The sequence below is a fragment of the Clarias gariepinus genome, chromosome 9 (assembly GCF_024256425.1).
Source record: "Clarias gariepinus isolate MV-2021 ecotype Netherlands chromosome 9, CGAR_prim_01v2, whole genome shotgun sequence".
In the NCBI taxonomy this organism is placed as follows: domain Eukaryota; kingdom Metazoa; phylum Chordata; class Actinopteri; order Siluriformes; family Clariidae; genus Clarias; species Clarias gariepinus.
Genome location: NC_071108.1, coordinates 28,466,543 through 28,479,235, shown reverse-complemented (window position 1 = coordinate 28,479,235; position 12,693 = coordinate 28,466,543). Strand labels below are relative to the sequence as shown.

General features: G+C 40.4%; 1 protein-coding gene across 1 annotated transcript; it reads right to left on the bottom strand.

Moving 5' to 3' along the window:
* Nucleotides 1-1,188: 1,188 nt before the first annotated feature.
* Nucleotides 1,189-3,599, bottom strand: LOC128530740 (rhamnose-binding lectin-like). Its single transcript, XM_053504823.1, has 6 exons — nt 3,520-3,599; nt 3,064-3,119; nt 2,902-2,937; nt 1,837-1,881; nt 1,401-1,536; nt 1,189-1,294 (listed from the first exon to the last, which is right to left on the bottom strand). Exons 2-6 carry the CDS (start codon nt 3,092-3,094, stop codon nt 1,189-1,191), a joined length of 354 nt encoding a protein of 117 aa, XP_053360798.1. The 5' UTR covers nt 3,095-3,119; nt 3,520-3,599.
* Between the last annotated feature and the right edge of the window lie 9,094 nt (nt 3,600-12,693).

The window sequence follows — 12,693 nt, the reverse complement described above, 5'->3', positions numbered from 1 at the left end:
TACATTAAGACCTCGTTAATGCCCGGGTATCGATTCATCAATTAATTCCCAAAATACCTGACGCTGCTATTCAGCTAGACGGGCTAGCCTCGTTTCGCGCCGACAGAAATGCAGCTCTGTCCGGTAAGACTCGTGGTGATGGCTTGTGAGCAAGAACTCTGTGCTAGTTTCTAGTTATTGCTCATCGCTGGTGGAGTTTGTGACTGTTAGATTCAGACCTTTTTATTTACCACGGGAATTCACCACTGTTTTCCTTATCGGAGTGTACATTCCACCTAGCGCTAATGCTAAGGAAGCGCTATGGGAACTTTATACAAAGATCAGCGAACTGCAAAATACACACCCGGGTGGACTGTTTATTGTTGCTGAAGATTCTAACCATGCAAATCTCAAGTCAGTCCTTCGTAGATTCCATCAGTATGTGGATTTTGCAACGAGAGGGGAAAACACGCTGGATCTTGTTTACACAAACATCCCCGGCGCATATAGGGCAGAGCCCCACCCCCACCTTGGCTGAAGTGTGTTGCCTTGTCATTATGGGTTTGGCACGCTGAAGTGTGTTGCCTGGAGACGTGATGGCAGTAGATTACATTAACTGTCTGAATTTGGATAAACTCTGCACATACAGTAAAGACACAATTTTCATCCCTGTTATGCTTGCACATAGAGGATACTTTATTGCAAAATCATTAGTAAAATTAATTAGTTTAGAAGAAAGTGATTACATGTAAAAGCAAATAACCTTCATAGGTTTTAAGGGAAAAAATTATTAAAGAAATTGATTAGATAACATTCAAATATAAAGCACACGAAAAGCACAAAACTTGTTTACTTTAACATCTGCATGATTGCCACCTATAAAATTTTGTTCTGATTCCTTTTCATGTTGAACAGAAGTACAGTAACTGGAGAGTAAGCTGAATTCCCTCAATTATTCTGTAAGTGAAAAAAGAAACAGCCGAAGTCCTGCAAATAAAATACATTTAATATTGTATATGAAGTAATGTGAAATAAATCCAAACTTAATTGATTAAATACTGCAGTACTGTATATTATATAATTTTAACTGAAAGTAAAGGTTAGTTACATTTATATGATTCAGTGACTTTCACTTTTGACATATGTGCAGCTCAGCATTAATTGAATCACATTCAATAGATACGATGTATAAAACAGTCAAACTTACAATTAGCGACAGGTGTACGCAATTGTCATGTACTTGTAAGTCCCATAGCAGGGGTCAGAGAACAGATAATTGGTAGCTGGCACATGACAGTTGTGCAATCCATCACATCTGCAAAATAATGTTTTATTATTTAAGTTGTCTTTAGAGCTATTAGTAATGTATGCTAATATAAATAGTCATTTACAATTATAATAAATGTTAATTCTTTTCTTACCTGGATTTAACTATGTATTGTGCATTAGGCGTAAAGCAATTTGTGTTTCTGATAGAAGTCCAAGGCTGGTTTTCAGTACAAGTGGTGGTATCGGTTCGGCCATAGAAAGCACTTATGATTGTTATACGGTACAAACCTAAAATTAGACAAATTTGGCAAACCATATCATTTTGGAAACAATAATCCATGTGGAAAAGTAATTTAAAAAAATAAACCAATATTTTGATTAAAGACTTATAGATCTATTAGTTCAAAAACTCTTCATTACTGAGCTTTGCTGACCATGCATTTATACTATATGCAAATAGAATACTTAAGAATTCTTAAAAAAGATATTTAACAATAGCAAGTATATAACGTCATCTTTATTACAGTATGTAGTTATGATCTTATACAATATTATGTGTAGATGATAAAAGGGAATCATATAACAAACCACAGTTCAGCACAGCACTATTGCCTTCACAGGTTACAGTTATTGCTGCAGAAAAAACAAAAAATACTAATTATATTAATTGCTTACTTATTTGTTTCGACATCTATTTTTATATAGACTACATGAAGCATAGTTAGTATTTACTGAGTGCATCATTTAAAAATATTTTTCTGTATTCTCTGTAGAAGAAAGAGGACAGAGAATGACAAATAAAACATGAAAAACCTAATGTTAGCTGCCAACAGGTATGTCTTTTCTGCCAACATTTAAAATCATTTTTGTTGTAAAATATATCGTACATTTACATAAATTATACTTCAAAGGAGAAGGAACATATAGCAATGTAATTTCATTAGGTGCTGTACAATGATACTTCCTTATAACATTTAAACATCTGTTCTTGGGATAATTTGCTAACAAGAATCTTGGATGGATAAACTGAAGGACAAATAAAAGAACAGATGTAGGTCAAAATATTTTGTTTAGAAAAAAGATACACCTTGAGTTCCTACACATGAGGCAGCAGCTTTGCATGACAATATGGAGCTGGTTTATTGTTGTAGATTATCCTCATCCCATGACATTTTGTGCATTTTGATATGCTTTTTTGTTTTCCTCAGTTTTAAAAAATGATTTAATTTGCTATAGTTTTCTTATCACCTAAAAATGTTCTGGTTGTTTGTTTCTAACCACAGAAGCGAGCGTCACTGGATGATTTTTTAAATTTTATGTAAATGCTACAGATATCGGCTACAGTAATGCTAGAAGTTCAGGTGGTTCACAGATTTTGTTTCCATCAATCATAAAAACAGCCAAAGTCAAAGTACAGAAAACAAATTCATAGTCTTTTCACAAAATGCAAATTTATCACAGTATTGCAAAATCAAGTTTCCTGTCAAAGTAAAATGTGTGCATATGGCTTTCAAGACTGTAGGAAACTAATGACAAGTAAGAATTCTCTATACGTATATACTTGAGGAAATGAACCTGAATTATTAACTTATGCCTCCTGAGAACCCATTATTATGTTTGTTTGTTGAGCATGTTTAAAATGGAAGTGTTTACCTTCAGAAGCATGCAGGCCAAGAGTAGCAATAAGCACTGTAAAGAAAGAAAAACAGAAATCTTACGTTTAAAATGTACAGAAATTCTGGTCAGTGTTCAAGACAGAACATTCAGCTTTGTACATTCATGTGCTTCAAATAAAATTGCATGGAGCAAACTTACAGGTGAGTAATGTGAGTTTTAGGATCACCATGATGCTGGATAAGTCAACGCTGAAGCTGAAAGTAAAATCTTCCAGTAAAAGTACTTATGACTATGTTAGTAGTTACATGCAACAAATATTAATTTTGTTTATGTCACTTATAATAAACATACGATATGTAAATAAAACAATTAAATGGATCTGTAGTATCTGGAAAAAACACAATGGACTGTACAGTGGTAAGGAGTTGGGAAATAAACCCAAGATTTAATATAGTACTTATTGTTAATATGGTATTAAAATATTCAAAAGCAGTTAAGTATTTTGTGGTAATTATTTAGATGGATGTTGAAGTTATTTATATATAAAGGCTGTTAAAATAACACAAAAAATGAAATCTATCAAATTCTAATTTTTTTGTAGGGAAAAATTACTTGCATGCATTTAGCATGCAAGTTACTAATAAAAGTACTTACATATAAACTCTTAACACTGAAAGACTGAGGTTCCTGCTGCTGGTCTTCAAACTGCAGTTTTCACTAAACTGAACTACCACAGTCTGCATACATATACAACACACACACACACACACCAAAAAAAATGTCATCCATCCTCCTCATCTTCACATCCTGTTTGCCATAATTGCACATGTCTGTTATTTCACATCCAAAAGAGTTTCATACACAGAATGTATATTGGAGTATATACATAAAGAAAAACAATGCATTAGCAGAATTGTGTTTATTCATTTATTTATTTATTTATTTTGTCTTTACGAACAGTTGGCTTTCTGTTTTATTTAGAATATTATTACGTCTGATACAGGGTAAACAGTGAGTTTTTTCAAAGTCAGGACACAATATTTGCTCTTAAGTGCTTAATAATGAGTCATTTAGCATTCTATAGTAGAATATTTTCCAGTTTCTTAAACCGCAGTAATCTATGTACACCTGCTAAAACAAACACTCCAACACCAAAATCTATCAGTACCGCCATCAATCCTACCATCAGTGGTTACCATAAGTCTAACCATCAATGATTACCAGGGATGCACATATACAGTATATAGGGTGGGTCGAAAGTAATTACGTAGGCAAGGAAGTAAAATTTGGTAATAAAGTCCATATTTCTAATACAAATTAATTGAAACAAATTGTACATATTACATAGGAAAGTCTTAAAGGTCCTACACATCATATTTTTCATTAAATGTTAATATGATCTTTAGGGACCTAATGAAAAGTTTGTATTATACGTTAATTAAAAATTCAAAAGGATTGTGTAAAAAAAACACTACTTTTACCTGGTAAAAACTAGCTCTGTTCTCAGCAACCTGTTTCAGTACATGCTAATTTAAATGCTCATGACCTCTGCTGAGCCCGCGCCACCCCCCCCCATCCCCCCCCGACCCCCCCCCCCCCCCAGTTCTGTGGGGCGTGACACGTGGGGTATAGCCACGGAAGTGTAGTCCAGTGCGGGCAATGCTTTGTGGGTAATGCAGTCCAAACTGGAAAATGCTGTAATATAGAGCCTGAGCCTGTTTTCTTCAGTCGTTTTTGGTTTGATTTAAGTACGGAACCTATGCGGAAGTTTGTATTATCGCCTGACAACGCAGAAATTAAAAGAATGGATATGCATTGACTCTATTTGTCTCTCATCACTGCATGGGCATGAATTAATGGGCTGTTGCGCTGCTGCGAGCAACAACAACAAAAATCGGAGAAACTTACCGAGAGAGATACGGACGCGATGTGTTTACTGATGTGTTTACATGACTTCTTAATCTTCGACAGACATCGTTATAAACCATCTAACGTTACAAAGGTAAGCATAATATAGTTTTCCGACTACGTACACAGTTTACAACTAGACAGTCACCTTAATGCATTGTTAATTATAAACGGGCGATTAGGGATTATATAGAGACGGATGTACACAGAGAAGAAGCCATAACCATGTTCTATTAGAGTATAAGTTAACTTACACTCCGCATTCATCGTGATTATTAGAAAAGGCGATCTGCAAAGAGTCATAGTAAAATAAATTACACTCACCGAGCCTGGTGAAGATAAAGCAGGAACACGAAGCGTTAGTACAGATCCATTTTTTAGGAGCAGCTTCCTAGTAAAACCGGCTTCATATTGACCCGCGTTTATAAAGCAGTCTGGTGTAAAATGATTATCGCAAACATGAACGCATTTAGGTAGATCGGCGGGGACGTTAGCTTCAAAAACTAAATTCAGCCACTGCCTCCTCAGTGGCTCAGATACCTAACCCTAGGTAGGTACCCTAGGTCACTAACCCTAGGTAGTGAATGACGACTGCCGTGTTCGCTATTACACCCAACAACTGTACACAACACTCGCTTAGGCAACATTTTGCTCCAGCGGCGAAAAACAATGGCCGACAGCTTCTTCTCACTCGGGGCGGGTCTTTGCTAAAACACCAGTGTCAATCAACTTGTGTAGGAGCGGCCTCTGTCGGTTTGGCGTCACATCGACAGGCATTTGTGATTGGCCTGATTTCAGAAGGGGGATGTTACTGTAATAAACAAAAAGAAAACCACTGGGCGGCTCTTTATCATCGTAGAGTGGTTGTGTACGCACTCTCCTAACACACAGTTCAGTCCAAACAGCTTAAAATAGTGCATGTAGTGCTGTATGACCCCTTTAAAATTATTATGTATTCACCTGTGGCATCAACCAGTTAACTCAAAACGGGAATGGAATGCACAAAAGTCACAACTGAGTGTTGCTGATTTGGTTTGTAGACCATTGGCACTTGGATGGTAGACCAGCACATATTGACATGCACTCTTCATGAACCTTTTGAAAAGGTTTATAAGGAAAAGAATAATTGTACAAAACACTGTACAGTGAAACGTCGGTTCACAAATTGAATTTGTTCTTAAGATCTGCACCATTCAATTTGTTCCATAGAAATGCATGTAAATAGAATTAATCTGTTCTCTGTCACTATGCACTACATTTAACTTTTAATGTATTTAGTTTATAATACAAAATCTAAAACAAAGTGTGAAAAAGCCTTAATTATACACAATGATTAGCCTAAGTACTGAAGAAACAGATAGGGCTTACGTCATTGTTTAAAGATTGTAATAAAGTTTTACATATGTATGGACATCTAGAGGAAGTTCATTCCACCATCTGGGTGCCAGAACAGAAATGAGTCTAGATCTATGTCTGCCTCGATCCCTGAGCAGAGGCATTGTAGATAGTAGCTAATTACATTTACTCCGTTACATTAACTTGAGTAACTTCTTAATTTACCTTAATTAAAATCACATTACACATATCAAATTAAAACAATTTGTAAAATCAACATCTCATGTTAGTTTAAACGCCAGAGAAAACATTTTAAGATGGGACTTAAACACCCACAGTGATGTGGCCTCACGAATGGTCAATGGTAGGTTATTCCACATTTTGGGTGCCGCCAAAGAGAACACCCGATCACCCCTGAGATTGCATTTGGTCTTGGGTACCATCGGCAAAAGTTTATCTGATGATCTGAGAGACCAGGATGGAGCATAAGGCTTAAGCAGATCTGAGAGGTATGGCGGGCAAGGCCATGTATACATTTAAATGTGACTAAAAGAATTTTAAAGTTAATACAGTACTGTACCGGAAGCCAATAAAGAGAAGCCAGAACTGGAGAGATATGTTCTCTTTTACGCGTACACCTTAATAGTCGAGCATTTTGGAATCAGCTCAAGCCGATGTGATGCTGCCTGAGAAACCCCAAAATAGGGCGCATTACAGTAATCAATCTGAGTGGTGATGAAGATGTGGATGGTTATTTCGTAAAACCTAAAGGACAAAACAGGTTTAAGTTTGCCTATTGCCCTAACTAAAAGAAACTGGACCGAACCACATCACTTATCTGTTTATCAAATGCCATGGTCAAAAATAACTCCTAAATTCGACCCTGTGGGTTTAACATACTGCTCCAAATCTTTTAAATTCAGAGGTGGAACTCTACCCCTGGTCCTGGCACCAGGACCAAATACCAAAACCTCTGTCTTTTTATCATTAAAATGTAAAAAAGTTTGGGCTAACCATGTCTTTATGTCATCTAGACATGTTAACAGAGACTTGACAAAGTAGACTTCCTTCTGTTTTAACGGGAGACAAATTTGACCGTCATTTGCATAGCAGTGAAAGGAGATGCCATGATTTCTCAGGATATAGCTGAGCGGCAACAGATACAATGAGAAAAGAATGGGTCCAAGGATAGACCCCTGTGGGACCCCATATGTAAGAGGAGCTGATAATGACTCAAGATCTCCAAGACTAACAGAAAAAGTTTTATCAATAAGATAGGACCCAAACCAGTCTAGAGCTGTCCCCCTAATTCCCACCTGGTGTTCTAGGCATGACAGAAGAATTACCAGAATCTGTAATACGATAAATGTCATTTAAGACTCTTTACAGAGCTGTTTCAGTACTGTGAAGAGCCTTGAAACCAGCTTGAAGGCCTTAAAGAATTCCATGCTTACCAGGATAACTTAATTAGTTGTGTATAAACTACCTTTTTCAAAATCTTAGACAGAAATGGTAGCTTAGAGATTGGTCTGTAATCAGACAACACAGATAGATCAAGATTAGTTTTTTTTTTTTTTAAAAAAGCTGCACAACTCACTCTCACTCCCAGAGGGCTTAGGGCACGAGGCAGGGTACAATCTGGACAGGATGCCAATCCATCGCAGGGAGCACACACACACACACACACACACACACACACACACACACACACACACACTATGGGCAATTTGGGAATGCCAGTTATCCTAACCTACATGTCTTTGGACTGTGGGAGGAAACCGGAGTACAAGGAGGAAACCCACCAAGCATGGGGAAAACATGCAAACTCCATACACACAGAGACGGGAATCGAGCCTGGCCGGGAATCAAACCCAGACCCTAAAGGTGCAAGGCGACATTGATAATCACTTGGCTGAACAACTGCATGTTTAAAATTTCTGGGTACCACCCAAGATCCCAAGCTGCTATTTATAATATTTAAAACTATAGCACCTAGAATGGGAGTCAACTCTTTACAAAGATGTGGAGGAAAGAGATCAGTAGGAGATCCTGTAGGCTTCATAATATTAATAATCTTTAACAGAAAGGAAAAAGAGATGGGCTCAAACTGGTTAAAAACAGCAAATCTAGTGACAGAAATAGAGATAGATGGATCACATGCAGAAGATGTAATAAGAGCCCTTGTGGAAGAAACCTTATCAATAAAAAACTGGAAAAAAGTTTTCACACACTGCATAAGAGCTTTCAAAACTGACACTTTGGGGACTATTGAAAATTGCATTAAATGACTGAAATAAAACACGAGGCTTACGACAGTTAGCTAAAATTAATGTTTGGTTTTTGCAGCTTTTACGGTTTTTTTAATAAAGATGCCAACTATCTCTCAACAGAATAAAAGACACAGGCGGAGCAGCGCTACGGAAGGAAACTAAAGTCACAGCTCCAACAGAGTGACTCTAGGAGCCTGTGGCATGGACGAAGGACAATAATGGATTATAAAGCACCAACATCCGGTATGACGAACGCGGACGTGACTCTGGCAGACGAGCTGTACACATTCTATTCTCGCTTCAAGGCTGCAGCTAAAGATGCTAGTGATGCTAATGCTAGCGGCGCTAACGACTGCAGACAGGAAGACACTGCCAGCACCGGAAGCGCGCTCATCATCTCCGAGCATGATGTGAGGAAAGCCTTCAAGAGAGTAAACACAAGAAAAGCAGCAGGACCAGACAGCATCTCAGGTCGTATTCTCAGAGCCTGCGCAGATCAGGTAGCACCTGTGTTCACAGAGATATTCGACATCTCTTTATCTCAGTCGGTGATCCCAACATGCTTCAGAGTGCATCATTTTTCCTGTTCTGAAGAAACCTCATCCTGCTTCCCTCAATGATTATCGCCCTGTAGCCCACACCTCAGTAGTGATGAAGTGCTTTGAGCGGCTGGTCAAGGACATCATCTCTTCACTACCGGACCCACTGGACCCACTACAGTTTGCATACCGCCCGAACCGTTCGACAGACGATGCAATATCCAATCTCCTCCACACATCACTCACATACCTGGACACTCAGAAAGGGAATTATGTTAAAGTGCTCTTCATCGACTACAGCTCTGCATTTAATACCATAAATCCCTCATCACTGTGTCAGTGGATCTCCAACTTCCTAACTGGCAGACCACAGGCAGTAAGGATGGGCGGACGTGTCTCAGCCTCACTCACTCTCAGCACTGGAGCCCCACAGGGTTGTGTTCTGAGCTCCCTGCTGTACTCATTGTACACCTATGACTGCATAGCCACTACGAACTCCACCACCATCATTAAGTTTGCTGATGACACTGCCGTGGTAGGCCTGATCTCTGACAACGACGAGACAGCCTACCTGGAGGAGGTTGGAAATCTGGAGAACTGGTGCCAGAGGAACAATCTCCTCCTGAACGTCAGCAAGACAAAGGAGTTGATAGTGGACTTTAGCACAAAGCAGAAGAGGAACTACCAGACATCCGTCATCAACAGGAGCCCAGTGGAGACAGTGGACAACTTCTGATACCTCGGTGTTCACATCACGCAGGACCTGACATGGTCCTGCCACATCAACACTGTGGTGAAAAAGGCCCGGCAGCGTCTCTACCACCTCAGACGCCTGAGAGACTTTAGACTGCCCTGCAAGGTGCTCCGGAACTTTTACTCCGGCAACGTAGAGAGCATCCTGGCGGGAAGCATCTTAACCTGGTTCGGGAACAGCACAATGCAGGACAGATGAGCTCTACAGAGGGTCGTGCGTTCAGCAGAGCGCACCATCTGCACCGAGCTCCCTGACCTGTACTCGATCTACAACAGGTGGTGCTGGACCAAGGCCAGGAAGATCGTGAAGGACCTCAGCCATCCCAACAATGGACTGTTTTCTCTGTTGGGGTCAGGAAAGCGCTTCCGCTCCCTGAAGGCCAACACGAAGAGACTAAGGAGGAGCTTCTCCCCGCAGGCGGGAAGAACCAGATTAACACACAGTGCTCAACAATGCTTAATTGCACACTTCAGGACAATTGCAGACTTCATTCATTCCACATATTATTTGCATTTAAATTAATTTTTGTCTGTACAGATAGGTTTATATTTCTTATATCTTCTTATAACTTTCTCATAGTTAAAATATTATTTTTTTTCTTGGCTCTTTTCTATTTTTCTATTTCTCGTTATTTTTGATATATACTGTATATATATATATATATATATAATTTTTTATAGGTGGAGGTCACGGGCCATGTCGTGTAAGCATTTCACTGCATATCGTACTGTGTATGACTGTGTATGTGACAAATAAAATTTGAATTTGATTTGAATTTAATTTGATGACGCCTAATTCCTAGAGGTGAAGTCTGACCATGCGTTTTATAGGCTAGGGCAATAGCATCTCTTACCCAATGTGACAATATTTGTCTAGTGGCGGCCGCCCTTAGGCTGAAGCCCCCATAACATATACAAACCTGCTCTGATTTACGTCACTGGCTAGCACGGTGGATATACTGTAAATCAGAAGAGCACGAGAATGGAACCTTTGGAAGCTAGGTATGGTGAGAATGCAGAATAGCTTTGAATAGCCCAGGGGCAAAGTATAAGCAAGATGGGGAGGCTGACAAAGCCAGCAAATCTTCAATTCTCTTCAGAGAAGTAATGGCAATGATAAAAACCATCTTAAGGGTCAGGCACTGACTCTAGTGGTTTAAATGGGGTGTCAGCCAACCCCTCTAGCACAATAGCCAGATCCCAAGAAGGGACTGTCGCTCTAGTGGGCGGCCTCAACCGTTTAGTTCCACAAATAAAACGGGCAACGGGTGCTTTCCACAGAAACTCCATCAGTCAGAACATGACAAGCCGAAATTGCAACTACGTACGTTCTGAGAGTACTAGGGCATAAGCAAAAGGTACATTTTTCTTGTAGAAACTCCAGCACTGAAACAATTCGGCAGTGGACTGGGTCTACATGTTTTACGATGCACCAATTTTCAAATACACTCCAAGACCAGTCTCTCTTCACTGGTCCCCCTCAGAGGCCAGGGGTGAAGGTAGTCGAGCTTGAGCCAGGGATGAAATATTGTCCCCTGGGCCTGAGATAGAAGATCCCTCCTCACAAGGAGAAATATTAGATCTAAAAAAAGCACACACTGGTCAGCCAACGGGGCTATCAATATAAAGCGCAAGCCTTGTTGTCGGACCTTTACCAGGACTCACGGGAGCAGAGCTACCGAAGGAAATGCATAAAGACGCAGTCTGGGCCACATACGGGCCATCGTGTTCACTGCAGGACTCGGAGAGTAATAAAGGGGACATTTTGCCTTCTCCTTTGAGGCAAAGAGGTCCACCTCTGACACAGCTTGTCTGGACAGCAAGTCTGCTCCCATATTCATATGACCAGAATGTATATCTTTGAAATTGTCCTGTGCCCAAAGCAAAACCTGGTGCGCCAGCTTTTTCCAGCGGCGCTAATGCAGTCTGCCCAGGCGATTTATTTACAAGACTACCATAGTGTTGTCCACCTGCACTAGGACATGGTAGGACATGGACTCCCTCAACTACTGGAGGGAATATTTCAGGGCCAGAAATAGAGTCATCATTTCGAGGCAATTGATGTGCAATGCGAGAAAATAATCTCTCCAGATCCCTTGGGCTAGACACCCATAATATGTCGTACTTGAGCAGGAAAGAGAACGCTTTTCGTGGCCTTGAGTCTTAATCCTAAGAATTGAAGTGAGCTAGGATGACATCTCAATGTCGAAGCGCTAGCTAAGACTGAGCCAGAATCAGCCAGCCGCCTGTGAATTCAGGATACAGATGCCCTGGAATCATAGAGCCAGGGCTGCACCGTGCATTTTATATATGTGCGGGGTGACATGGCTAGGCCAAATGGAAGGATCCGATACTGGTAGGCTTTGCCCCCGAAAGCAAACCTCTAAAAGGGGCACAAGTTTTGACACTTCGACTAATTAGCGGTGGTGGGGGTGCGGTGGTAGATGTTTGGCATCCTGAAACATGGCAGGAGGGAACCAAGCACCTAAGATTTCGCTATAAACCGCTGCTCCCCCAAACACCAGTGGTGGCGGAGATTGAACCACGGCCTCCTGGGGGTGCCAGGTAGGAGACTATATTCTATCTCTATGAGAGGGTGCTCAGCTCATCAACAGTCAGCAATGGACCCGACTCCTGAGCACAGCGGAGAAGAATCCTTACAAAGGCCTGCTCATAGAGCTTCGCCTCCTAGAACCTAGTGGCGGCAGTATTTACGGCGTCGCCAAAGAGGCCGGAAGGCGAGATGTGGGCATCAGGGAGGGAAGCGTGATCCCTGTCCTTGATGCCCGTGAGGCAGAGGTGTGGACTCGAGTCATGTGACTTGGACTCGAGTCAAACTCGAGTCATGAATTCAATGACTTTAGACTTGACTTGACAAAATATAAAAAGACTTGCAACTCGACTTGGACTTTAACATAAATAACTCTCACTTGGACTTTTGCCTATTGACTTGTAAAGACTTGCTACCTCCCATAAAAAGCCCAAAGATAAAAAGTATGTTAACACGGTCCGCTCTATCTCTG

Excerpts from the sequence above, each read along its gene's own strand:
- LOC128530740 (XM_053504823.1), bottom strand. The coding sequence starts at position 3,094 with ATGGTGATCCTAAAACTCACATTACTCACCT. Across the intron at positions 1,882-2,901 it reads TGGCCTGCATGCTTCTGAAG|CAATAACTGTAACCTGTGAA; the intron begins GTAAACACTTCC and ends TTTTTTCTGCAG. Across the intron at positions 1,295-1,400 it reads CAATACATAGTTAAATCCAG|ATGTGATGGATTGCACAACT; the intron begins GTAAGAAAAGAA and ends ATTATTTTGCAG.